The 24,229-nt window shown below is 34.9% G+C and overlaps 1 protein-coding gene across 8 annotated transcripts in view; it reads right to left on the reverse strand.

Moving 5' to 3' along the window:
* The window catches only part of LOC132699410 (prolow-density lipoprotein receptor-related protein 1), a 50,859-nt gene that overhangs the window by 10,819 nt on the left and 15,811 nt on the right, over window positions 1–24,229 (reverse strand). For all 8 annotated transcript variants that reach the window (XM_060666101.1, XM_060666092.1, XM_060666120.1 and 5 more), the window contains 24 exons: window positions 22,904–23,500; window positions 22,487–22,849; window positions 21,330–21,661; window positions 20,794–21,013; window positions 18,176–19,365; window positions 17,869–18,120; window positions 17,176–17,536; window positions 16,830–17,120; window positions 16,369–16,569; window positions 15,378–15,617; window positions 15,073–15,315; window positions 14,704–14,958; window positions 14,033–14,348; window positions 13,780–13,966; window positions 13,135–13,641; window positions 12,515–13,079; window positions 11,260–11,570; window positions 11,013–11,190; window positions 10,798–10,945; window positions 10,388–10,748; window positions 10,181–10,339; window positions 3,987–4,260; window positions 3,713–3,880; window positions 3,024–3,352 (listed from right to left, as the gene is read on the reverse strand). In XM_060666101.1, the coding sequence (XP_060522084.1) occupies window positions 3,024–3,352; window positions 3,713–3,880; window positions 3,987–4,260; window positions 10,181–10,339; window positions 10,388–10,748; window positions 10,798–10,945; window positions 11,013–11,190; window positions 11,260–11,570; window positions 12,515–13,079; window positions 13,135–13,641; window positions 13,780–13,966; window positions 14,033–14,348; window positions 14,704–14,958; window positions 15,073–15,315; window positions 15,378–15,617; window positions 16,369–16,569; window positions 16,830–17,120; window positions 17,176–17,536; window positions 17,869–18,120; window positions 18,176–19,365; window positions 20,794–21,013; window positions 21,330–21,661; window positions 22,487–22,849; window positions 22,904–23,500 (8,048 nt within the window). The remainder of the gene's footprint in view (window positions 1–3,023; window positions 3,353–3,712; window positions 3,881–3,986; window positions 4,261–10,180; window positions 10,340–10,387; window positions 10,749–10,797; window positions 10,946–11,012; window positions 11,191–11,259; window positions 11,571–12,514; window positions 13,080–13,134; window positions 13,642–13,779; window positions 13,967–14,032; window positions 14,349–14,703; window positions 14,959–15,072; window positions 15,316–15,377; window positions 15,618–16,368; window positions 16,570–16,829; window positions 17,121–17,175; window positions 17,537–17,868; window positions 18,121–18,175; window positions 19,366–20,793; window positions 21,014–21,329; window positions 21,662–22,486; window positions 22,850–22,903; window positions 23,501–24,229) is intronic.

Consider the following 24,229-nt stretch of genomic DNA (forward strand, 5'->3'; position numbering starts at 1 on the left):
ACAGAAAGACAAACTGGCATTGTAAACTAGCCCACGTCAATTTAAATCAATCAAATAAAATACAAGGATGTTGCCAACCCATTTTGTCAAGATTGTTTGGCAGGAAAGCAGCACAGGCTGTCATTCTCACGTAGTGAGTCACAAGCTAAAAAAATAGGAGAGCTTATACATGCTGATTTGGAAGGGCCTATTAAAGTACCATCACTGGGAGAGGCAAGATATTTTTTGATGCTGAAGGATGATTTTTACAATTATAGATATGTGTATTTGTTAAAGAATAAGTCAGAAGCAGCAGAGAAGATCAAGAATTATTTGAATATGGTAGAAACACAAACAGAGAACAAAGTTAAGAAGTTACGAACAGGTAACGGTTTGGAGTTCATAAATTTAGAAGTGAAAAAATTGTTAAACAATAAAGGAATTCTTCATGAAAGGTCGTGTGAATATACTCCACAGCAAAACGGCCGAGCAGAGAGAGAAATGCGAACCCTTGTAGAAGCAGCTAGAACGTTATTACATAGCAAACGTTTGGACAAAAATCTATGGGCGGAAGCTATTAACACTTCAGTTTTCGTGTTAAATAGAATTGGATGTAGTTCTATTGCGAACAAAACACCTTATGAGCTTTGGTATGACAAAAAATGGGACATGAATATGTTCCAAGAATTTGGTTCCAAAGTAGCAGTGCAAATAATTAAAAACAAAAAAAAGAAATTGGATTCAAAGAGCAAACTTGGAATTTTGGTAGGATACGGACAGACAACTAAAGGGTATCGTATTTTATGTCCTCAAAGAGGGGAATTAGAAATCCACAGAGATATAGTGTTTATACCGGATAGTGAGAAAGCTGACAGAAAAGCGAAGAAAAATGAAGTTAACATAGTTTTGTTAAATTTGGACACAGACATAAACAGTGAAGATAAACCAATACAAGAATCAGAATCTGAAATAGACAAAGAGAACGAAGAAGAAGTAAAAGAGAATGAACAGTTGGAAAAGAGAAAAGTTAGAAGACCAGATTGGATGACAGACTATGATGATACCTTCTACACCATAACAGAAGAACCTACTACTTTCGAAGAAGCCATAACCAGCACAGATAGTGCAAAATGAAAGAATGCGATGGAAAAAGAATTGGCAGTGCTTCGTGAAAACAATACGTGGACTGAAGTGCCTTGGCCCGTGAACGAAAACGTCATAGATAGGAAGTGGGAGTTTAAAAAAAAAGGTGACCGAGAATATAAAGCAAGACTTGTTGCGCGCGGTTTTCAACAAAGAAGTGATCCTAAGTTGTATGACATATAAGCTCCTGTAGCAAAGTTAACAACTTTTCGCATCTTACTGGTAGTGAGCAGCAAGATGGGTAGACCAATACACCAAATGGATGTGAGAAGTGCTTTTTTGTATGGAGATATAGAAGAACAGGTATTCATGGTGTTACCAGGTAAAAATAAAAGTAATAGTAATACAGTATGTAGGCTAAATAAGTCACTGTATGGTCTAAAAAAATCTCCAAAATGTTGGAACAAAAAATTTCACTCATTCATGCGAAATCAAGGTTTTGAACGGTCACAGAATGATTATTCTTTATACTTTAAATTGAATAAAAACAACAAATCATTTGTATTGTTATATGTAGATGATCTTTTAATAATATATACAGATGATAGTGAATTAGATAGGTTAAAGCTAGTTTTAAATGAAAATTTTCATTTGAAAGATTCAGGAGTTATTTCAAATTACTTAGGTATAGAAGTTAAACAGAGACTAAATGAGGGACTACTGAATTAGGACAAAAAGAAGATCTAAAAATGTGTAAACTCGTTTTGGTATACAGGGTTGTAAATATTTTAACACTCCTTTAGACAGTAATATAAATTTGAAAGTTTTTAAATGTAAAAAAGTTGACCTGGCATTGCAAAAATTATGCAGACGTATTGTGGGAAGTTTAATGTATGCCGCAAGGGGGTCTAGACCTGATTTATGTGAGAGCATTAATTGTTAAGTCGATTTAAAGACAAAGCAAACAAAAACTTATGCATAGCTTTAAAAAGGGTATTTATTGCGTTATGTGCAGGGCACTAGATTTAAAGCTAATGTTTAAGCCAGATGACAAGAATTTGTTAATAGGATATGTTGATTCCGATTGGGGTGGGGATATGATTGATCGCAAATCCACCACAGGTTTTATATTTAAGATGTTTAATTGTACTATCGTCTGGACCACCAAGAAGCAGCAAACAGTAGCAATATCATCAACAGAGTCAGAATACATAGCGTTGTGTCTAGCAGTAACTGAAGCATGTTGGCCGAGAAAAATAATGTATGATTTTGGTTTTCATGTTGATAGCCCAACAATCAATCAGCAATTTGTATAGCTCAAATTCCTGAAAACAATGAACGAGTAAAACATATTGATGTTAAGTTTTACTTTATCAAAGAAAAGATCGATGATGGTATTGTAACTGTAACATATGTTAAGAGTGAAAAGCAACTAGCAGATTTATTTACAAAACCATTACCATACGTAAAATTTAAAACGTTACATTTGGGTTTAGGTTTAGAATAGAAAAGCTAAAATGAGTGTTATTTGTTATGTATAACAATCATTTAAGGAATAATTTTATTGAGGGGGCGTGTTGGTAATCGTTAAACGAACCAATAAAATATACATCTATGGTCCGAGGAACGAATACAGACTAGGGTCTAGTTAAGGTGAGGTTATGTTAGAATTAGAGACGCGTGGTTACTTTTTGTACTTTTTCATGTTGCGTTTTGTAGTGTCAATATATTGTTGAGTTTCGGACTTGTTTAAATATCCCGAATTGACCATTTCCTACAACAATATCAAGTAGCTTTTTGGGAGTACAAGCAGATTTTAATACATTTTTTTCCAAAACAAGCAAAACGTTGAATAAAAAAAAAATGTATATATCAAATCATAATATTATGTAATGCAAAACCCGATATTCTAAATTCCATTTAAAATTAGTCATTAAACGAAGATATTTACTGAAACTAACCCGTTCTAGCAGTTTCCGCGTCCCTGTTCATTCTACCATCTTCACTAACTTGTATTTCCATTGCCTGAACCCGTTTATTCTGATGATCTGTCCAAAATGCTTCAGCCTGCCTTTTTTCATATAAAATATCTACTGCGTCCACTTTATATCCCGGAGCAATAGCTAGCGTCTTTCGCATTTTATTTATATCGCCCATTTTATATGGTGAAATCATTCTTAGTTCTGCTTCAGAAGCCAAAACCAACTCGGCCAATCGTCCCTCTGCTTGACATTTGCCACTTCCAATATGTTTATATCCATCAACACATTTACATGTGGTGTAATTTTGTCTGGAATATTCTTTTTTGTATAAGTTGAATATAAAACATCAGAAAAGATAATATAGGAATCAAATATATATAACATACACTATCTGCTCTAAATAATATTCAACTTATTTGTTTTTATTCGTTTGAATTTGTAATAATTATGAAAAAAAAAAGAGTTTATATGCAAAACAGCAAAATTTTAAAAAACTAAAAAATTTCATAAAATATTAGTGTTTTACATGCACTTACCACTAGTCACTTCACCTACAAAATATCCATTTTAAGTACAAAACGCCGGTTTCTAATTAGTTTCCCAAAAAACTTCTTAAACACCTTTCAGAGAAAATTCAAACCTATCTAACAATAAACAAAATTAATTACCTGACTTCTATGCAGACTTGTGAACACGTGCCCCAAGCGCAAGATGGTTTTTCACAATCTGCCTCATCACTGTTATCACCGCAATCATTATTGCCATCACAATGATATCTTCCATCTATGCATCGCCCATTCTTGCAGGTAAATTGGTGTGCAGGGCACAACCCATATCTGCCATGAAAAATTGAATTCGGCTTCATATTACAAAAAGTTTTTTTTATTAAACAAGCAAAAAACATATAACCCATGATATCTAGGAAAAAAAGGAAATCTATACCTTTTACAAATGTGTTTGTCTTCATCGCTTTTATCGCTACATTGGTACTGTCCATCACACAAAAAATTGATCGGTACACAAGTATGATTTTTACATCTAAAACGTCCGGCCGGACAAGCAGTAGAAAAGCAATTACTTTCATCTGAACCATCACTGCAATCTTTTGTACCATCACACCGCCATTCCTCATAAATGCAGTAGCCATTATCACAATGAAAGCCGTTTTGTGGACATGTTTCTGTACAGTTTGCTTCGTCTGATCCATCACCACAATCTAAAATTAGCTTCTACATTACTATAAAGCAGGGATCGGGGAACCGGGGTAAATTAACCCAAATGGGCTAAAAATGAAATTTTTGGGGGTAAAAATAAAACCTTTGTGAGTTAAAAGTATTAATTAATTAATTTAATTTGCTATTTTTAAGCCGGTTAGCATTTTTTTCAAAACGTGAAGGAAGAATGTTTTCAATTATTCTTTTTTTTTATAGTTTTTTTAATTCTAATTTTTGTTTGTACCACCATAATTATTATTACTATTATTTATTTTTTTTTTCCTCATCGGAAGATGGAGTCCTCTCATGTCGGCTAGGTGAGTAGCAAAACATGAAATGTGCGCTATTGAAGTTGAGGTTGATTAAGAAGTCTTCTAATTATGTTGCAGGTAGCTAGTACCACAGACTTCTGCATTTCAAAGTAGGTGCCTGGTTTTACGGTGAGTGTTGTCAGGTTGGTTCTGAGGGACTTTGGTATTTCTCCCATTGCACCGATCACTATAGGAACAATATTAACCCTATCGACACGCCATGTCTGTTTTATATCATCCGCTAACGGTATGTATTTTTCTCTTTTTTCACGTTCTTTCTTCTGCAAGTTGTTAGGTGCGGGAATTGCAACGTCGACGAGGGTCACCACCTTATTTGCCTTGTCATAAATAAGAATATCTGGCCTGTTATGCTGAACAGTGCGATCCGCCTGGACAGTTCTGTCCCAATATATCCTAAATCCCTCATTTTCAAGCACGGATTCTGGTGAGTATCGGTAGTACGGACACTTCTCTTTTAGAAGTTTAAGGTTGAAGGCTATTTCCTGATGGATTATCTTGGCTACGTTGTCGTGACTTGTGGTGTACTCCTTCGGGGCCAGTATCCGGCACCCACTGATGAGGTGCTCAACATTCTCATGACCCTCTCCACATATGCGACAATTCGTTGTTGTTACTGTCGGGTCCTTGATTATGTGTTTAAGATAAGATCGAGTGGGTATGACCTGATCGTGAATTGCACACATGAAACCTTAAGTCTCGGGAAAAAGGTTGCCGTTCGTTAGCCAGCCAACTGATGCGGGCTTGTCAAGGTCAGCACTATCAAGCAAGTTTGGGTATCTGCCGTGTAGTTCCTTTCCCCGTCATTGGTTCTCGAGCTCGAAAATTGAATACTTAGGGTCGCACTGATAGTGTGTGACCTGCAACATGAGGGGTGTAAGTGATCTATCTAGACCTGTCACTGCTCGGTAGAGCGCTGAGCTCTCGCTTTTTTGAAGAAGTATTTCTGCAGCCGCTCCACCTGGGTCTTGTGGCATATTCGCAAATCCGAGAATCCCCTGCCTCCGATGTTTCGAGGTAGATGTACCCTCTCTCTGCCAGCTCATGGGTGGTGAGCGTGGAATTTAGTTAGACTTGTCCTTAAGGTTCTATTCAGATCATCAAGCTCTGTCGGCGTCCAATCGACGATAGCGAAGCTGTACGCCACTGCAGGGACGGCGTAGGAATTGATTGCAGTCGCCATGTTACGGCCTGCCAATCTTGTTTTTAAGATGTGCTTGACTCTCTCTTTAAATCTCTCGGTGAGCAGCGTCTTGACACTTTTAGAGTCTATTCCTCGCGCCTGGGCAAGACCTAGGTATTTATAGGTTTCAAATTTATCCAGCGTCGTTATTTTTCCACCACCACTATGTTGTGTAAACTGATGGCCGTCCATCTGACGCCACTCTCCTCTATGAAGGCTGCCAACTTTACACTTCTCCAGACCGAACCTCAAAATTTCTCGATGCATCTGAGCTGCCGTTTTAGTTCCTTCTCGGTGTCCGAGAATATCTTAAGGTCGTCCATGTACATTAAGTGGGAGAGCTTAAGTTCTTTATTAAGTGGATATCTTTGTTTGAGATTATTGAGAGCGGAGGAGAGTGGGTTTAACGTTATGCAGAACCAGAGGGCACTCAGAGCATCGCCCTGGAAAATACCTCGTTGGATTTTTATGCTGATCGGCTTTTCTTGCGCCCCCTGATCTCTCGGAATTATTTGTGTCTCCCACTGGTCCATAGCATGTGTGAGAAAGTTGATGATTTTGGGGTCGACTTTATAGACAGAGAAGCACTGTATTATTATTATTATTTTTATTATAATTATTATTACTATTATTATAATTATTATTATTAATTATTATTATTATTAATTATTATTATTATTATTATTGGTTACAGTACCCCAAATTCTCAACCCTCAATTGTACCCCAATGGGTTTCAATTTGTTATATACAGTTGAGGAAAAAAATCGCCCCCACAGAAAATATAAGTAAATGATAATTTCTTGTTATTTTGTAATTTATATGATATTTTTCTTGTATTATTAGACGAAAAAACTAGTTTAAATTTTATATATGGCCCCATAAAAAATATTTTTTAGTTTAAAAGATTTTTTTCGGGAAAAAAAATTGGGGTAAAAATTCCCCGACCGCTGCTGTAAAGAAATAGAATTTTATTGAGATTTTTAAAGAGTTAAATGGGGAAAACTTGATTGAAGATCTTTGCATAGCTGTTGTACCAGCAGCAGCTGCAAATGTGCTATAACTTTCTTACTGTTAAAACATTTCTGAATTAATTTGATCACTTTTTTGCAAAGAATATTCTGTGCAGTTCAATTTTAATTGTAAACTTTATATTACCATTGTTTTTTATATGGTTAATATCCATTGAATTTTAGCAGCTTTAAAAAATGTCTCTCTTTAACTTCTTTCAAAGATGTACCATATCTTCACACATACCAAAAATATAAATTACAGTTAAAACATTCATACAATAGCGCAGAATAAACCACTAACACGCAACCGATTAAACATTGAGCCACAAGAAATGCATATGATTCAGGGTGCGTAGGGTAATTGAGGACATCCATATATGTAGCTGTAATTTATGGAGAACAATTTTTTTTGTTAGCTCATCAATAGAGGACTATAAAGTAAGAAGTAAGAAAAGCAAGAAAGAAATGATTTATTTTATCAGTTATTTAGTTATCAGCGCTATATGCGCCAAACACACCGATTTAGAAGTCTCCAATTTTCTCAACTGTCGATGTAGAAACTGAGACAATGAGTAACGTTCGAACACTACTAAAAATAAATAATTTTTCCAACAAGTGCAAGAGATCGTTCACGAAATCCCTTCAAAGTCCATGTGTACCATTGCAAGGGACTTTAATGTCTCTGAGGGTCTAATTGGTCGAGTGTCCATGAAGACCTCCGCTATAAGTTTTACATTATGCACAGAGGACAGTTTATGTCGGCACAAACTCGGAATCAGACACTTATTCGAGGAAAACGTGTTTCGAACAAGCTTAAAAACCTTGTAGTTCCTAACATGTTTTTTTTTCTACTATAGGACGCAGTTGAGCAAGAGACCAATAACACTCCATAACACTATTGCATAGCTGAAAGATACTCCACAATGATCAACATGATAAAGAACATTTGATCGGGTATGCAGTCGTTTCCGATATTGGATTCAGTCCGTTATTGCCGCTAATGGGGATTTAATTGAATAAGTATATAGTCTTAAGAGTCAATTAAGATGCCAAGTGAGATCTTGGCGAAACGTCTGCAGGATTCCAGTTGAAGTTCAACAAACGAAAGATGGAAATCAACCTGTTTGCCTGCCTAACTATTATTATTAGAATCGAGAACATACGTTATTTTACGTCGGGGAGGATCAGCTGCAATTTACACCTGCATATATATCGTGAGGCTTTTGTTACCCCTTTAAACATTTCTCCATAAATGTTTCATGAAATTTAATGGAATACAATTGAATATATATATATATATATATATATATATATATATATATATATATATATATATATATATATATATATATATATATATATATATATATCATAAACGAGGATACAAAGAAGAAACTTATTCCGAGGGAAAAATCGAGTCGTTGCCCAAAATTCTACGGGCTCCCAAAGATCCATAAGGACGGGGTTCCCCTGCGTCCAATCGTAAGCGCCTTTAACTCACCATTATGCAAGCTGGAAAAACATCTGGCCAGTGCACTTCAGCCTATAGTGGAAAAGGCAGATTCCTATGTTAAAAACTCAGAACATTTCACTCAGATTTTAGGTTCTCTCAGGATGGACAAGGACGACATTATGGCAAGTTTCGATGTCAAATCCCTCTACCCGAGTATTCCAGTAGAAGAGGCACTCTTGCTTATAGAAGAAAACGAAGATCTTTTGCCATACATAATGGATCTGTCAAGACATTGCCTGAAAAACGCTTACTTTATGCACAACAGGAAAATTTACCGACAAATAGATGGAGCAGCAATGGGATCATCTCTCTCACCTGTGATTGCCAACCTCTTCATGATTTACTTCGAAAAGAAAGCAATAGAGAAGGCAAATCTGAAGCCAAAACTATGGACAAGATACGTTGATGACGTATTTGTTGTATAGCCTTTTGGCAAGGAGGAGCTTTTGAAATTCCTAGATCATCTGAATTCCATTCACCCAAGGATTCAATTTACAATAGAACTTGAAGAGGATAACAGTCTGCCCTTTTTAGATGTGCACATCACAAGGACCGAAGATGGACACTTGGAACACACTGTCTATAGAAAACCAACACACACTAATAGATATCTGAACGCTAAATCTCATCACCACCCATCACAGATACAGGCAGTGGCAAATACATTAATTGCTCGGTCCTTCAGGCTCACAAACGAGAGGAACAGAGATAAAGAACTGAAGAAAATTAGTACCTGTCTTCGACAAAACGGATACCAAAGGCATACCATCAGCAAGGCAATCAGTAAACAACAACAGCCGCAACAGAGAGTGCAGGACGAGACCCAACGAAGATCGATCGCTGTCCTGCCATACATCAAGGGGGTTACTGACAAAATCGGCCGAATATTACGGAAACACGACATATCAACGGCATATAAACCTGACCATACCATCGGAGCAATACTAAGAAACCCAAAACGAAAAATTACTCTGGAAAACCAAGGAGTATACAGTGTAGCATGCGGATCGTGCAGCCTGACGTATGTGGGACAGACCAACAGAAGGATTTCAGCCAGGCTCGAGGAACATCGTTTAGCCATAAGAAACAAACAAACAACATCTGCTTTGTTTCAGCACCAACATCAGACAGGCCATAAAATTGATTTCGGCACTTGCAAACAAATAGCTAATATTCCTGATTTTAGGACTAGGATTATACGAGAGGCCATTGAAATAGAAAAGTCGGGACACCTCAATACGAGAGACGACGCTTTGCATTTATCCAACACGTGGAGAACGATAATCAAACAGCAGAGCGATACGCAGCAGCCAACGGGGACATCGCAACTACGATCGGGCGAAATTAACAACGCGACAATTCAGGGGGCGGACACACCTCCCCCCACGCACAAGCGGCACCGTTACCATCTCCGGCGCAGAGTATAAATACCGCACACACCGCCGATAACCTCCCAGTGTTCGAAGTGTTTTCGGAGCGCGAGCATTGAAGATGCCAAGTGAGATTTTGGCGAAACGTCTGCAGGATTCCAGTCGGATGCAGGATTTGCAGAATTCCAGTCGGAGTTCAACGAGCGAACGGATAATATCCCGGAGTATAGTGTCTATATATATATATATATATATATATATATATATATATATATATATATATATATATATATATATATATATATATATATATATATATATATATATATATATATATATATATATATATATATATATATATATATATATATATATATATATATATATATATATATATATATATATATATATATATATATATATATATATATATATATATATATATATATATATATATATATATATATATATATATATATATATATATACTACTATACTACTTTTGATTAAGCTTACCTGCTTCTCCATCACATCGCCATTCTTTAAAAATACATATCTTTGGGTGTGAACATTGAAATTCATTATCTTTGCACTGAGTGTCACAATCTAGTTCATCTGAGCTATCTTCACATTGAAATTCTCCATCACATTTCATGTTACCTCTTATACATTTTCCTAAAATACATTGCCATAGCAAATTTTAAAAAACCATAATTTACTAACCATTTTTGCATCGGAATTCAGATTCTGAACAATTTCGAGGCACACAATTGTGTTCATCCGATTGATCTCCACAGTCACTTTCATAGTCGCAGCGCCATCTGCCGGGAATACACCGATTGTTATTGCACTTAAAATATGTTGGTTCGCAAGTATGATATTCTAACTCGCTACAACTTTTTGGTTCATCTTCCCCATCACCACAATCATGATCTCCATCGCATTTCCAAGACAAAGGAATACACCTCCCAGAATTGCAACGGAAGTGTTGAGCTTCGCAAGTACGTTTATCACAAACTTGCTGTTCATCTGAATTATCGCCGCAGTCATTATCATTATCACAAACCCAAACTGCAGGAATACACTAAAACGCACTTGCTTCAAGTTCAAAGAAAATAATTTAAATTAATTACCTTGTCATTGTCACATTTGAATTGACTGGAGGGGCATGTAATTGGGGGACAGTTTAATTCATCCTCTCCTAATGGACAGTTCTCTACCTTGTTACAACGCAAGTTTGAAGGAATACATCTTGGTCCTATTGTTCCATTGCCCTCACATCTACATAAATAAAAAAAGGCAACTGTTAGCAAACAGAGAGTATACACTGCTGACGAGACTAATTTACCTAAACTGAGTATTGAGACACGTATAATGTTCACAATCGGTTTCATCAGATCCATCTCCACAATTATTAATGCCATTACATAAATCGGTAGGGTGAATACACTGACCGTTTTTGCACTGATATTGCCCTGGCATACACTTAAATAATGGACAATCCGGTGGTTCATCGCTTCCATCGCCTACGTGAAATAATAATTAAACAAAAATTATGTTTAGATAAACTTTAGCGGTACAATTACAAAGCTTACCGCAATCGTCTTGTGTATCACATTTCCACCAAAATGGTATACATTTATAGCTGGACTTACACTCAAAGTGAGCGCTGGTGCAATTTGCTTCACAATTTTTACCGTCTTTTCCGAGAACATAATTTTCTGGACAGGCGCAGATATAATATGGAGCTCTAGGGGAAAGAAGGCATAATGCTGAACAATTTGCTTGATCGCAAGGATTAACCTTTAGTTTGGGTTGTCGGAAAGGGTGGACTACACGAATGTCCATTGGACGGTGAACTGTGGAAATGATTGAAGAACAATCCTTTCCAGTGTATTTGTTGCATCTAAAAAATTAATAAATTCTTGAATACTCAGCCGCTCGGAATTTCGAGAAAATTTCAATTAATAGTATATTATAAAACAAGTTTGATAAACTCAATTTTCGTCACCAGTTTGATGAGTTGAGTTGAATTTGATTCTGACGTCTTCACTTTCTAGACGAAAATCATATATTATACAAAACAGTTGATAAACGCGACTTTGGTCTCGAGTTTAATTTGGAACAAGCGGAGCGAGTGCTAAATAAGCGCGCGATTGAACGAACAACTTTATCAACGTGTTGCACGTTTTCTACAACCATTACTTTTTAGGTACATTTTCGCAAAAAAAAACACAAATACCGTGGGTAACAAAGATGTCTTAAAGTGATAAGTCCCACACGCTTTATTGGTGCGCATAATTGGGTATTTTAGAGTAAGGAGTAGACTAAAGTAGTAAAAAAATAATTGCGCGTTATAGTAAAATAGAAATTAAAGTTCATAATTTTAATATTTTTTTACAATTTTAACACTGAAACTCTCAATTATTATTATTAATATTATTAAGCAAGCAGAAATTAATTTTGTAGGTTCCATAGGACGTATACTATTAAATTTTAAATATGGAATGTGAATGGTATTAATTTCTGTAGAGTCCCGTATAAAACAAATCAAAATAGACATAAGATAAATTGAAGTTTTTGAGAGTAAGGCAGGCGAAAACATTTTGCTTTATTTTTTTATCCAAAAAATTAAATGAAAAAGCAAAGTTGAAAAAAATAAAATAAATCATTACCTACAGTTCTATATCTAAAGGAGACTCGACAGACAGACCTTGTCTTGGTTAATACTATTCAGTGTTTTAGTGAATGTAAAACCAAAAAGATAACCTACATCTAAAGGACATGCGTCATATTATCAAAATTTAAATATTCCAAATAAAATAAAAGCAAAACTAGAGACTAGCCTACCTTTCAACTGTTTTGGTTTCCCAATCAGTCCAAAAAATATAATCCTCCCAAACGTCAATAGCAAATACATGGTGCAACTGTAGGTTGCTATCTTTTTCCCTACTTGCAATTACTTTCATCCTATTTCCTTCAAAGTCGGCAACAGCGATATAATCTTCACGCGCATCCGCCCAGAAAATTTCATTTGTTTCATAAGAGATTGTTAAAGCATTCGGCCAGCCCAAATTTTTATTTACTATCACTCGGGGATTAGATCCATCCATGCCTGATTTACCTATATGAACTCTTGAGCCCCAATCTGTCCAATACATGAACTTCCTTATAGGATCCAGTGCTATGGCACGAGGTTCTTCCAAATCTTTAGAGTGAAGTATGCGTCTATGACGGCCTTCCATACTTGACACTTCTATTGTATCAGAACCTTTGTCACACCAGTACAAGTTTCTTCCAATCCAATCTACTGCCAATCCATCGGGATTTTGTAAACTTGAGGAAGAATGAAGTAGCTCTACAGTTGAAACAGTTGTATTCATTTTATAATCGCAAAGTTTCTTAATGGTGCTGCCTAGAACATATAATGAAGACGTAAGATTTTTAAGAGATATTGCAAAATTTATTACCCAGCTGGGTAACATCAGACCAATAGATGCACTGTGTCTCCCAATCATAGTCTAACGCGACAGCATTGGTGAGATTGTGAGCCAACAAATTTGAATTGCCCTGTAAATCTAACTCTCTTATGTAATACCTGTTGGCTAGCAGCAAGGAAACTTTTTCTGTGCTGTTGGCTTTACAAGACTTCTTATCCAAATGCAAGACATAATGTTCATGACAACTACAGTGATAAGATCCCCTAGTATTTTTACATATTTGGCTACAAGGTCTATCTTCACATTCATCAATATCATCACAGTGATGGATGTTTTTTGATGAAATTCGGTATCCTAAGTCGCACTTGCATTCATAACCTACTGGAAGGTCTATACATTGTTGTGCACAGATCGGAGGTAATGCAGAGCATTCATTTATGTTGCACTTATTCTCATCCGAGTAATCACCGCAATTATTTTCACCATTACAGAGCAGCGTGTCATTAATACAAACACCATTGGCACAATGAAACCAACCTATAAAAGCAAATATTTGAATTAAATTACAAATTGAGTAATTACTCAAAATACTTTAGCAAACTTTCACCAAAAACCTCCAACATTCACATCTGAGATTCCATTACAGAGAACCAGTTTAAAACTTTTGTAAATTACCTTTCGTTTGGCAATATAGTCCTGGTTCGGAAGGACACTGTTGCCCTTCATCACTATTATCACCGCAATTGTCTACCCCATCACATCGGTGTAGTTCCAAGACACATTTTCCATTATCACAACGAAATTCGCCAGGCGAACAACTTCGATAACAATGATCAAGTTCATCGGAACCATCTTTACAGTCCTAAAACAATTTTTTTATAGATCTCAGGGAGGAACTCGCAATTAAATGCGCCGGTTGTACTATTACCTTATCTCCATCACAAAAATATTCTCTACTAATACAAAATCCATTTCGACACTGATATTGAGTTTCAGTACACACATTGCTGAGACAACCTTGGTCGGTGTGTTCATCTTGACCATTATCACAATCCGTTTCACCATCACAAAGCCAAGCCAATGGAATACAGCGCCCAGTTGCATTACAACGGAAGTCTAACTTGCTGCAATAGGTGTGACTGCAGTGTTCTGTTTCATCTGATTGATCCGAACAATCAGGGCTTCCATCACATTGCCAAGCTTTTGGAATACACTCACCATTTTTACATTGAAATTTGTCGAATCTATGAAAAAAAAACTTATTGCAAAAATTAACTGCCGCAGGTATAGAGATGAAATGTCGGTTAAATGTAACAAGAAAGAGTATGAAGTAAGTTAAGGAAAAATGTTTGATGAATCTATGCTACATAAATAACTATTAGAAAATAGGTTCCTCCTCCTCTGAAAATTAAAAGATGCACAATCAACTTATTCTGAATTCTGGGGATGTCATCCTTATTAATTGTATTAAGATATAAAATTTATTTTCACAGAGTTTATGGTATTTGAATTATTTATGTGAGTTAGTATACTTTTCTTTCAACTTGAAAAATATCTTGCTTAGAAACCCATTTTTATAAAAATTGAATAAGATCATGCCTGCAATGATGCTTGCATTCAATTTCGTCGCTACCGTCTGAACAGTCATAGACACCATTACAATGCCAAGACACAGGAATGCATATAGTATCTCCAACACACATAAATTCATCAGTTGAACAAAAATTTGTTCCACAATTTTTTTCATCAGAACTAAGGACACCCGCTATATGATCGCCATCATGGCAATCATCTTGGCCATTACATCTGGCAGTAGAATTAATACAATGACCTCCCGGACATTGCCACTGGTACCTGAAACCAATTTTTTTAAAAGTAAATTTTTGCTCAATTAACATAGAATATTCTAATTTTTAAAACGAGTAATGAATTTTTATTAACAGCAAACAGGTTTACTAAAATACCTACCAGTCACACTTTTTATTGGATGTAGAACAATTTAGTTCTTCATAATTGTCCCAACAATCATCTTCACCATCACATATCCAATCTATATGAATGCATGAAGTAGTGGAATTGCAGTTAATAAAATTGGCACCATGGATGGCAGTACAATTTGGTGCGGGACAACCAATCTCATCTGAATTATCCTTGCAATCAGGATCACTATCACAACGGACACTGTTTGGGACACATTCTCCATTATTACATCTAAAAAAAGAACTTGGTTTTACAATGGTTTTGATAACCAAATATTTGTGCATTTAAATTACCTAAAATATTGTTCTTTGGAGCAGTTGCAATTTATTTCATCTGTGGCATCTCCACAATCGTCAACTCCATTACAAGTAAGGTTCAATGGAACACATTTTTTATTAATACACTTTAACCAAGACGGGGGGCATGACCTAAATCCACAATACGCTGGTTCTTCGTCAGATTGATCAGCGCAATGACTAACGCCATCACAAGTTAAATGGAAAGGAATACAAGATCCATCCGAACAATTAAAACTGTAAAAAAGAACAATACTGTAGTATTTTTTCAAAATTATACAATATGTCAGGTGACGCAATAGTGGAAAAATACTATATCCCCCTTAATTATCACTATTTAGAAAAATACTCTTACAATTTTTAAATTGTATTTTATTGAAATAAATGTATATATCCTCTCAATAAATTTAGAAGAAGCATTATAACAAACACAAAACAATTAACAATTAATGACAAGTTGGTGCAGTTAATAAGTGCAGTGCAGTTAATAAATAAATATGGAATACTTTTACGAGTATTTGGCAAGATTGGGTTGCATGATAGGTTGTCTCGAATAGTACTGGTTTTCAGAAAAATGCCACCTAACAACGATTCAGTGGGATAGACAAGACTATTTGGAAAGATGTGCCAAAGAAATAAACATAACATTGTTGAAAGAGGAAAGGACAGTACTTCTTATGGTGAGACTTTAATGTCCCATAAATTTTTGCAAATGAGAATGAGAAAAAATTTAGAAAACCTTTACCATTAAGAAAAAAATAATGCTAAATATATGTACAGTCTGTAAGATTACAAAACTATGGCATATTTTTATTTACATCTGATCAAACAAAATTTCGCTGCACTAATTAGATTATATAATGTGAATTCAATTCAATTCAATATATTTTTGAAAAAAATAAACATTTGAAACAAAATAAGATTGCTATGTGGATAGTATTTTGGCGAACATAAGGAAATGGAAGCTCAGGCAAAAGTAAAAAACTACCTGTTATCAAAACTGCCACAAGTTAAACTGGTATAGTAGCACTTTCCGTCTGTTCCAAGTATTCTATCGTCTAAACAAGAACAGTTTACAGTTCCACTAACAGTCAAATCGCAAAATTCTTCACATCCCCCATTTCCAATATTACAAGGATTTGAAAAGCAGTCTTCAGTATCATTGGCAATTGTTACGATGCCCATTGGCCTACAATTTTAATGAAAACATAGAGCAATTAGTATAATCATCTAGTATAAACGGTAGTGAAATCACATAAATGAAAATTACAAATTTCTTACTTAATTTTTGAAAGAAAGTTGCACAGTAATACGATTTACAAATCTTCTGCATTCCTTTCAGTTTCAGTTAAGATCTGAAGAAGCAAACATGATTGGCGAAGCAAGTTCGATTCATCAATAACCGACGCAGGATGAATCCAGAAGATTTGTAAATAATAAGTTTCTTACTTGGCAACATCTCTTCTAAGTACAACTACGTATTGCCCTGTAAATTTGTCGGCCCTCAGTACAGCATGTAACATCCAATCAGTCCAATAAAGAAAATCTCCATATACGGCCAACGCAAAAGGATGTTGAGGAGTAACTTTCGCTAAAGTTACTCTCTTAGTTCCATCATATTCACATCTTTCTATTTTGTCAAGTCGCGCGTCTCCCCAATACAATTTTTGAGCTTTATGATCTAGAGTAATTGCGTTTGGCATTCGGATATCAGTTGTGATTATTGACTCTTTACCGTACCTAAATTATTAGTACATATGCATTAATAAGTTGCTGTGATACTCTTACTACATACCCGGAAAAGAATACTCTTTCTACACTAGGTTCATGAGCATTCCAATTGGTCCAATAAACCCGTTCACCACAGGAATCAACTGCTATTCCCCTAGGTTTATCTTGAACTCTCAGCTTGACTACCATCTCAACTGTATTAACAACGTTATTGGAATGAGTTAAATTGATTCTACTGATTGTGGCTGCGTTGTTGCATGTCCAATAGAGAGCGTGATGTAGCTGTTCATAGGCCAAACCTTCAACCGAACCTTGTTTTTCAACCACTGTTATGTGATCTGAACCATTAAAGTGGACGGAATTAATGGAACCTTTCTGTATATCTGAATAAAAGAGCCGTTGATATTTATAACTGAAAGTAAGACCTAAAAGCAATAATCTTATTGTTATTAAAAATGTGTGTCTTAGAACTAGGTAAATTATGTAATACATTACTGGAATCCTGCAGACGTTTTGCCAAGATCTCACTTGGCATCTTCATTCTAGTGTTCAAAGTGTTTTTTCGGAGCGCGAGCATTGAAGACGCGAAACGTCTGCAGGTTTCCAGTCGGAGTTCAACAAAGGAACGGACGATATCCCGGAATATGTCATCACATTTTTCCATCATATATATATATATATATATATATATATATATATATATATATATATATAGGATTATTTTCTAATATTTGGATCTAATCTAGGGAATACTAACCTATGGCATTTTTTAAAAGTGTACTATTCTTAATGCTAGCATATGGAGAATTTTGAAGATTTCTATCACTCATCATTTGGATTGAATCAATACTAACCACTCGCGAATACATTAGAAAAGTCTCAAAAGGTTCGCAGGTTTTGCCGTTTCGTGATATTCGACCGTGAGAACATACACATATAGGGATAGTACCATTAAAGAGACATAATTGCTCACATCCGCCATTATTTTGCGCGCATCCATTTGTACCACCTGAAACAGCATACAGTTTTAAGTAGACATTATCATTAGGTTTTTTAACACATACCTTGTTTTACTTTAGAGAAAACTTGAATGTCTTTAAGAGACTCTCCTAACCCTTGTTGAATAATTTTGTAATCAGAAAGATTACTGACTGGGGCCTCTTTTATACTGCCCCTCACATGAGAAGTATCCATCCAAAACAATTTATCATGAAACAGTGTTATTGCTACTGGATTTTCTAAGGAATGGTTTAAAACCACCATATGCTTAGTGCCGTCATATTTTATTCTCTCAATAGTGTTAGAGTTTGAATCACAAAAGTAAATAAGTTCGTTTTCTGAATCTAAAGCGACATCTACAAAATGTCTTGGCTTAGCAATCAAGGTTCTTCTATTTTGCCCATCTAAGGTCGCGATTTCAAGGCGCGAAGCTGCAGTCCAAACCATGTAACCCTTTACTGGATCAAGGGCAATGGAATTTGGTTTAATAGTATCATTAGACAATAACACATGTTCTTTGGTACCATCCATTCGTGCTACATTTATAGTACCCCTTTTTGAGTCACACCAATATATATTTTGCGCTATCCAATCTGTTGCTAGACAAGTAAGCCAATCTATGGGAATATTATCCACAACTTCGCTCTGCTCAATTACTAATTTTCTTTCCGTACCATCTCGTTTTATACAAGTCACAGTACCATGTTCACTATCTGCCCAAAATATCAAATCTTCGTCAGCAATAAAATCGATAGCAGTGGCACTAGATACCCTAGATATTGGTCCTAATACTTGTGTCGTGTTACTTGCGTTACTTAATGACAATCCTCGAAGTTCCCAATTGATTGAAAAGAGCAAAAACTCGGCAACGCCAATACATTTATATAAGTTGAGAGGATCAGTTGTATATCCAATTGCACATTTACACGTGAAAGTAGTTTCCGATTTTGGCAAACACAGATGCTGACATTCACTACCGTTTTCGCAAGGGTGATGACCATATTGTTCAGATTGATCATATATCCTTAAAGATAGAATGCTACTGGTTCCGTTTCTCAACGTCGAAATATTATTTTTTTGACCCGATGTTTTGTTTGCAATATAAATTGAATGATCGTGATCATTGGCATAATACACTTGACCTTTATATACAGTAAATGCCGAGACACTGACTGTAGTTGGTAAATCAAGTGTAGTAAGTCCTGTGCCATTCAAATTGCAAAACATGATTTCAAAATTGCTAATCCAATATAATCTGCAACAAAAATTCCATTGGTACCTACTTTCAAAGGTTCGAATGAGAATAAACTAGTATATGAAGTGTGATTTCAGAAATATCTAATTTGGTGAATATCAGTTATTTTAAATATTTACTTTTTTTCTTTTCTGAATTGAAATTGTTTACTTAAATTTTGTGCTTATAGTATTATAAATGCGATAAAAGACGTGTACTGGAATGACATATAAATTCTTATATTTTTTATTCATTCACTTTGTAACCCACATTAACATCACTTGTTACCTTACGTCTAATGCGTTTGACTGTATTCAAAACTTTTCTGTCGTTTAAAATAAAAAACTAAAAATCAACAAAAATAATTTACACAAGTAATGGCCTTAATTGCCACTAAATATTTTTTCTTTCTGTTTTTTTCTTATCAAGTATATAAATAGTTACTTTACAAAGATTAAAAAAAAAAAGATTGAAAAACATAGTAGAACTTGTCAATTTCAATACCCCTCCCACACAGCACAGCACACAGTTAAGTTTAGTTTAGTTAGTTAAGTTTAATTTTTGGATCTTGTGTCCAACCAATCAAGGATCTCTTCTTCACATGAATTAACAAGTTATGGTATTGATACATTACAATAATTAATTGGCCTTATACACCTTATCGTACTCTCTGGGAATTAAATTATTAATTTTTCATATATACAAAGTGTTTTAAAAAACATGCCCCAAAGCTTGGCTGGAGATTGGTCCATCAAAAAAACAAAAAAAAAGGAATTCATATAAACGTAGTCCTGAAAATTTTTGGTTTTTAAAATACAAGATATTAAAAAAAACGGATTGTGCGAAAACCCTTTACGCCCCTGCTAATAATCTGATTCATCATTTTCAACTTTTTGTTAAGTATTAATTTTGTGGAATTAAATTTACGACAGGGTTCAAAAAATAAGTGTGACTCAAGAGTCAAAGTAAGACTTTTAGTGCCTTATTCAAACTAAATCACAAAAAACACAAAAAAGTGGATGGCATTCATATCTTCGACAATACTATTAGTTAGGATACCTTCCGCGGCGCATTATAAGTAGCTGAAAATCCGTGTATTCGCAATTTCCAAAACAATCCGATTGTTGAGATATTAAGCAACCGAATATCTTATTTGTTGGCTTCATATAGGTATTAGATTAGTTTTGGTAAATCAAGTCAATTTTCGGTTACTTATCCTTATGCTCCCGGAGCGGACCTAGACTTTAACCCTTTATAATTACAAATGAAGTTGCTAAACTATTTAGCACTGTATCTTGAAAAAGGACTTATGTTTACGTTAACTTTTATATTTATATTACTTCTTGAGAGGTATATTTTGCGCCGCAATCTTTATTACATACGTATGTATGTATATATACAGTATGTATTTTATATGTGTACATATGTATACCATTTTGAATAACTCACCGTTGGGAGTCGGGATCAAAAAAAAGGCCTTTTGAATTTATGGTTAGATTTAAAACAAATTCCCTACCAGATCCATCTTCAGCACTGGTTTCCAGTACAGCTGTTACAGTGTTTTTGGAAATCCAAAACAATCTACCTCGAATTGGATCGACAATGATTGATAGAATCAATTCATTTTGTAGCAAATGGGCACTGTATTCGCCATCTGTGTTACAGACCACTGTAAAATACAAATAAACATCAATTACTTAAATTAATTTAAAGTAATGTCATTTGAACCATTCTAACAATCAACCAGTGAAATTTAGTTAGACGTTTTAGTTAAAACATTATTTGTAATTTATGATAGAAACAAAAACTATACACAAAAACATCTTCCCAAAAACCTGGTGTATATATTTCGTAACATAAATAATAAGCAAAAATTTTGTGTAGAATGCATCGCCGATCAAATTTGGCCCTCATGACGTTACTTTACACATAACGGACAAATACTACATCAGCAAATTAGATTGACAAATTTTTAAAGTTCATACTTATGCCAGTGTCTGACGAAATAAACATCAAATTTGAAATCCAGTCAATAGCAAGTCCAGATGGATTTTGCAAGGTAGTGTCAATTAGTGTCTGGGTGGGTCCATGGATAAGACTTGACCATTTAATTTCATTAATTTGGGAATCTGCCCAGAACAAAGTTTTACTTTTTGCCACAAATTCTAGTTTAATGGGACTCAAAACCTGTGGAAGACTTATTGTAGGTATAGTGTGGTAGTAAGGTTGATTAATGTCAACACCCCGAATTTCGCCGTGTCTTGCAATTAGAAGGACTTTTTCATTGATGACACAGGTACGACTGTCATTGCCCAACCTATAATACAAAAATAAACGAATTAATAAGATAATTACATTATTTTTTTCTAAAATGTAATGACTAAATAAAGTTTTAATTTAAAGCATTAAGTAAAGTTTCTCAGAATTAAAAAATCTGAATCGGATCTTTCAATTCACAAATCGCAAAGAATATTTCCCAAATAAAGGAAACAAATTAATTTAAAATATTTGGTATCAAATACAGGGTCTAGTATTACAACTTCCTCTTTTCAAAGACCAAAAAAATAAAAAAGTATTTGTTTATTAGCATTAATCGTGGGAAATTTGAAATTACGTTATTTAAAAAAGAAGCGTGTACCGTTGTTGCAGATGTCGATACTGTCGCCAAGGTGTTTGTGGACTCTTTCCCACATAGCAAACGATACTATCTCGTGAAGAATGTTATTTTTTAATGATTCCAAAGTTGCACGACGGTTGTTAGAGACTTTAGATTTAGTCTGCCGATAATAATGGAACCTATCCACTCGTGTTACGAAGTCTAACGAAAAAAAAGAAGTTTAAATATTGGACCCCATATGTGCCTTATTTGCCTATATTGTTATTTCAAAAATAGCAAAACCAAATACAGATAAACTATATATTTTTCAAATCGAGTTAAAAAAGACTTTTCATTTAACTAAAAATATACAAAGTGTTCCACTTAAATTGTGTCAAATTATAAATAAAAAATATGTACATAATGTCGTACGATTTCATAAATTATTATTAACAAATATTGATTCCTAGTACTCTAATACCATGTCCAAACTTGCATAAACCCGCAAAAAAAAACGATATCTTTGCATGTTCCAGAAAATCTTACCTCATTATATGGGGACAATCACATCGATATGTTTGATTCAAGTGTAACAGGCATAAATGCGAACATCCACCATTATTTTCCTTACATGGATTTGGTCCACTGGGTTGTCTGCTGGGGTGCATTATTTTTATATCAAAAGGTTGAGTGAGCGTTCGCTGAATAACCATGACATTTCCCCCTGTCCACTTATTTGCTCTGACAATACTATTAGTTCTCCAATCTGTCCAGTATACATAGTTCTCAAATAAGGTAATTGCAAATGGATGCGAAAGCATTTCATGATTTCCCATAACCTCATGATGATCACTTCCATCATAAGTAACTGTATGTATTGAATCTGATCGAGCATCAACCCAATAAATACTAAATTGAAAAATGATATAACACATGAACAACTAAAATTGCAAGAACTCTTACCGTCTCATAGTGTAGTCTAAAGTTATTCCATTAGGCCATCCCCCCTTACTAAAATTATCTATTCTCACAACAATGCGTCTGTTTAAACCAGCTAGTGAACACCTTTCTATTCTCGGCAAGGTATTATCCCAGTCAGTCCAAAACAAGTATCCATCTCTGGGATCCAGAGCAATTGCCCTAGGACTTTCCATCTCTCCAGCAACTAGAGTTCGGCGAAAACTGCCATTCAATTTCGCTACTTCTATCTGATCAAGATTACTTTCAACCCAGTAAAGGTTTTGTCCTATCCAATCAACCGCTAATCCTTCAGCAGTAGATAAACCTGTCTGCACTACAACTTCAATATTTCCTAAACTGCCACCCACCACGGAGCCTCTATAGATTTTATCATCAATGACGTCGGTCCAAAAGATCATCTCAGAGTTATTGGAGTGATAAAAGTCCAACGCTATGGTATTTTTAAGGCTGGAAATATACGATTTTTGGTTAAAAGTATGCAAATCGAGTCCCCGAAGTTCATGTCTGTTGCTAAATATTGCATGTGGTCTACCACTATCAACACTTTTGCAAGTGAAGCCATCTTCTTGAAGCACATACCTAAAATAAAAAACTTAATGAACTTATTATGCACATTACGAGAGAAACGCGTTGTTAACAGTAAACAGTGAAACTATAAAATTATTGTGTATTGAAAGTTTATCCGAATTTCATGTTCATGATGATGTATGTAAGTTGTAGTAGTGCTCCCGCACGTAAATTTAATAGTAGCATTTAATCTTTGTCCTGTTACACACTAATGAAAAGAAAGAAAAATTCAAGAAGGAAAAAACAAAAAGTTATTAACTTATCCTGCTGATAAATTAAATTTGATTCTAGCATAGGGTCTATATTTTGAATACAGTCCATTTCATTTCCTCAATATAAATATTTAAAACGTCTTAAAATTGAAAAATAGAATTAATGTAACAGCAGGTATAGGTCACGATATGCATATTTTGTTAAATAATTCCTTCAAAATTAAAAATTTCAAAATATCAATGATACTGTTTTAAATAACTTGGTATTTATGTTATGTTAAAATAAAAATCAAAGAAGTCTTAAAGTGCGCACCGATTCGTCTATATTAGTACTGGTCTGAAACAGGCGCGCGCTTCGATGCTTCTCCTGTCGATTTTTCGACGCCCCCCTTTATATGTTCCCGGCGCAATTGGGACGGAGATAAAAGAGGTTCGCTGTTTTCCTTGCGCTTTTATTGTGTTATTGAAGATTGCTTGGTAATGGAGTGGCCAGTAATGTGTTTTTTTGAAAAGATCAGTACGTCACCAA

This window comes from Cylas formicarius, unplaced genomic scaffold, assembly GCF_029955315.1.
Source record: "Cylas formicarius isolate icCylForm1 unplaced genomic scaffold, icCylForm1.1 PGA_scaffold_10__41_contigs__length_53128322, whole genome shotgun sequence".
NCBI lineage: Eukaryota > Metazoa > Arthropoda > Insecta > Coleoptera > Brentidae > Cylas > Cylas formicarius.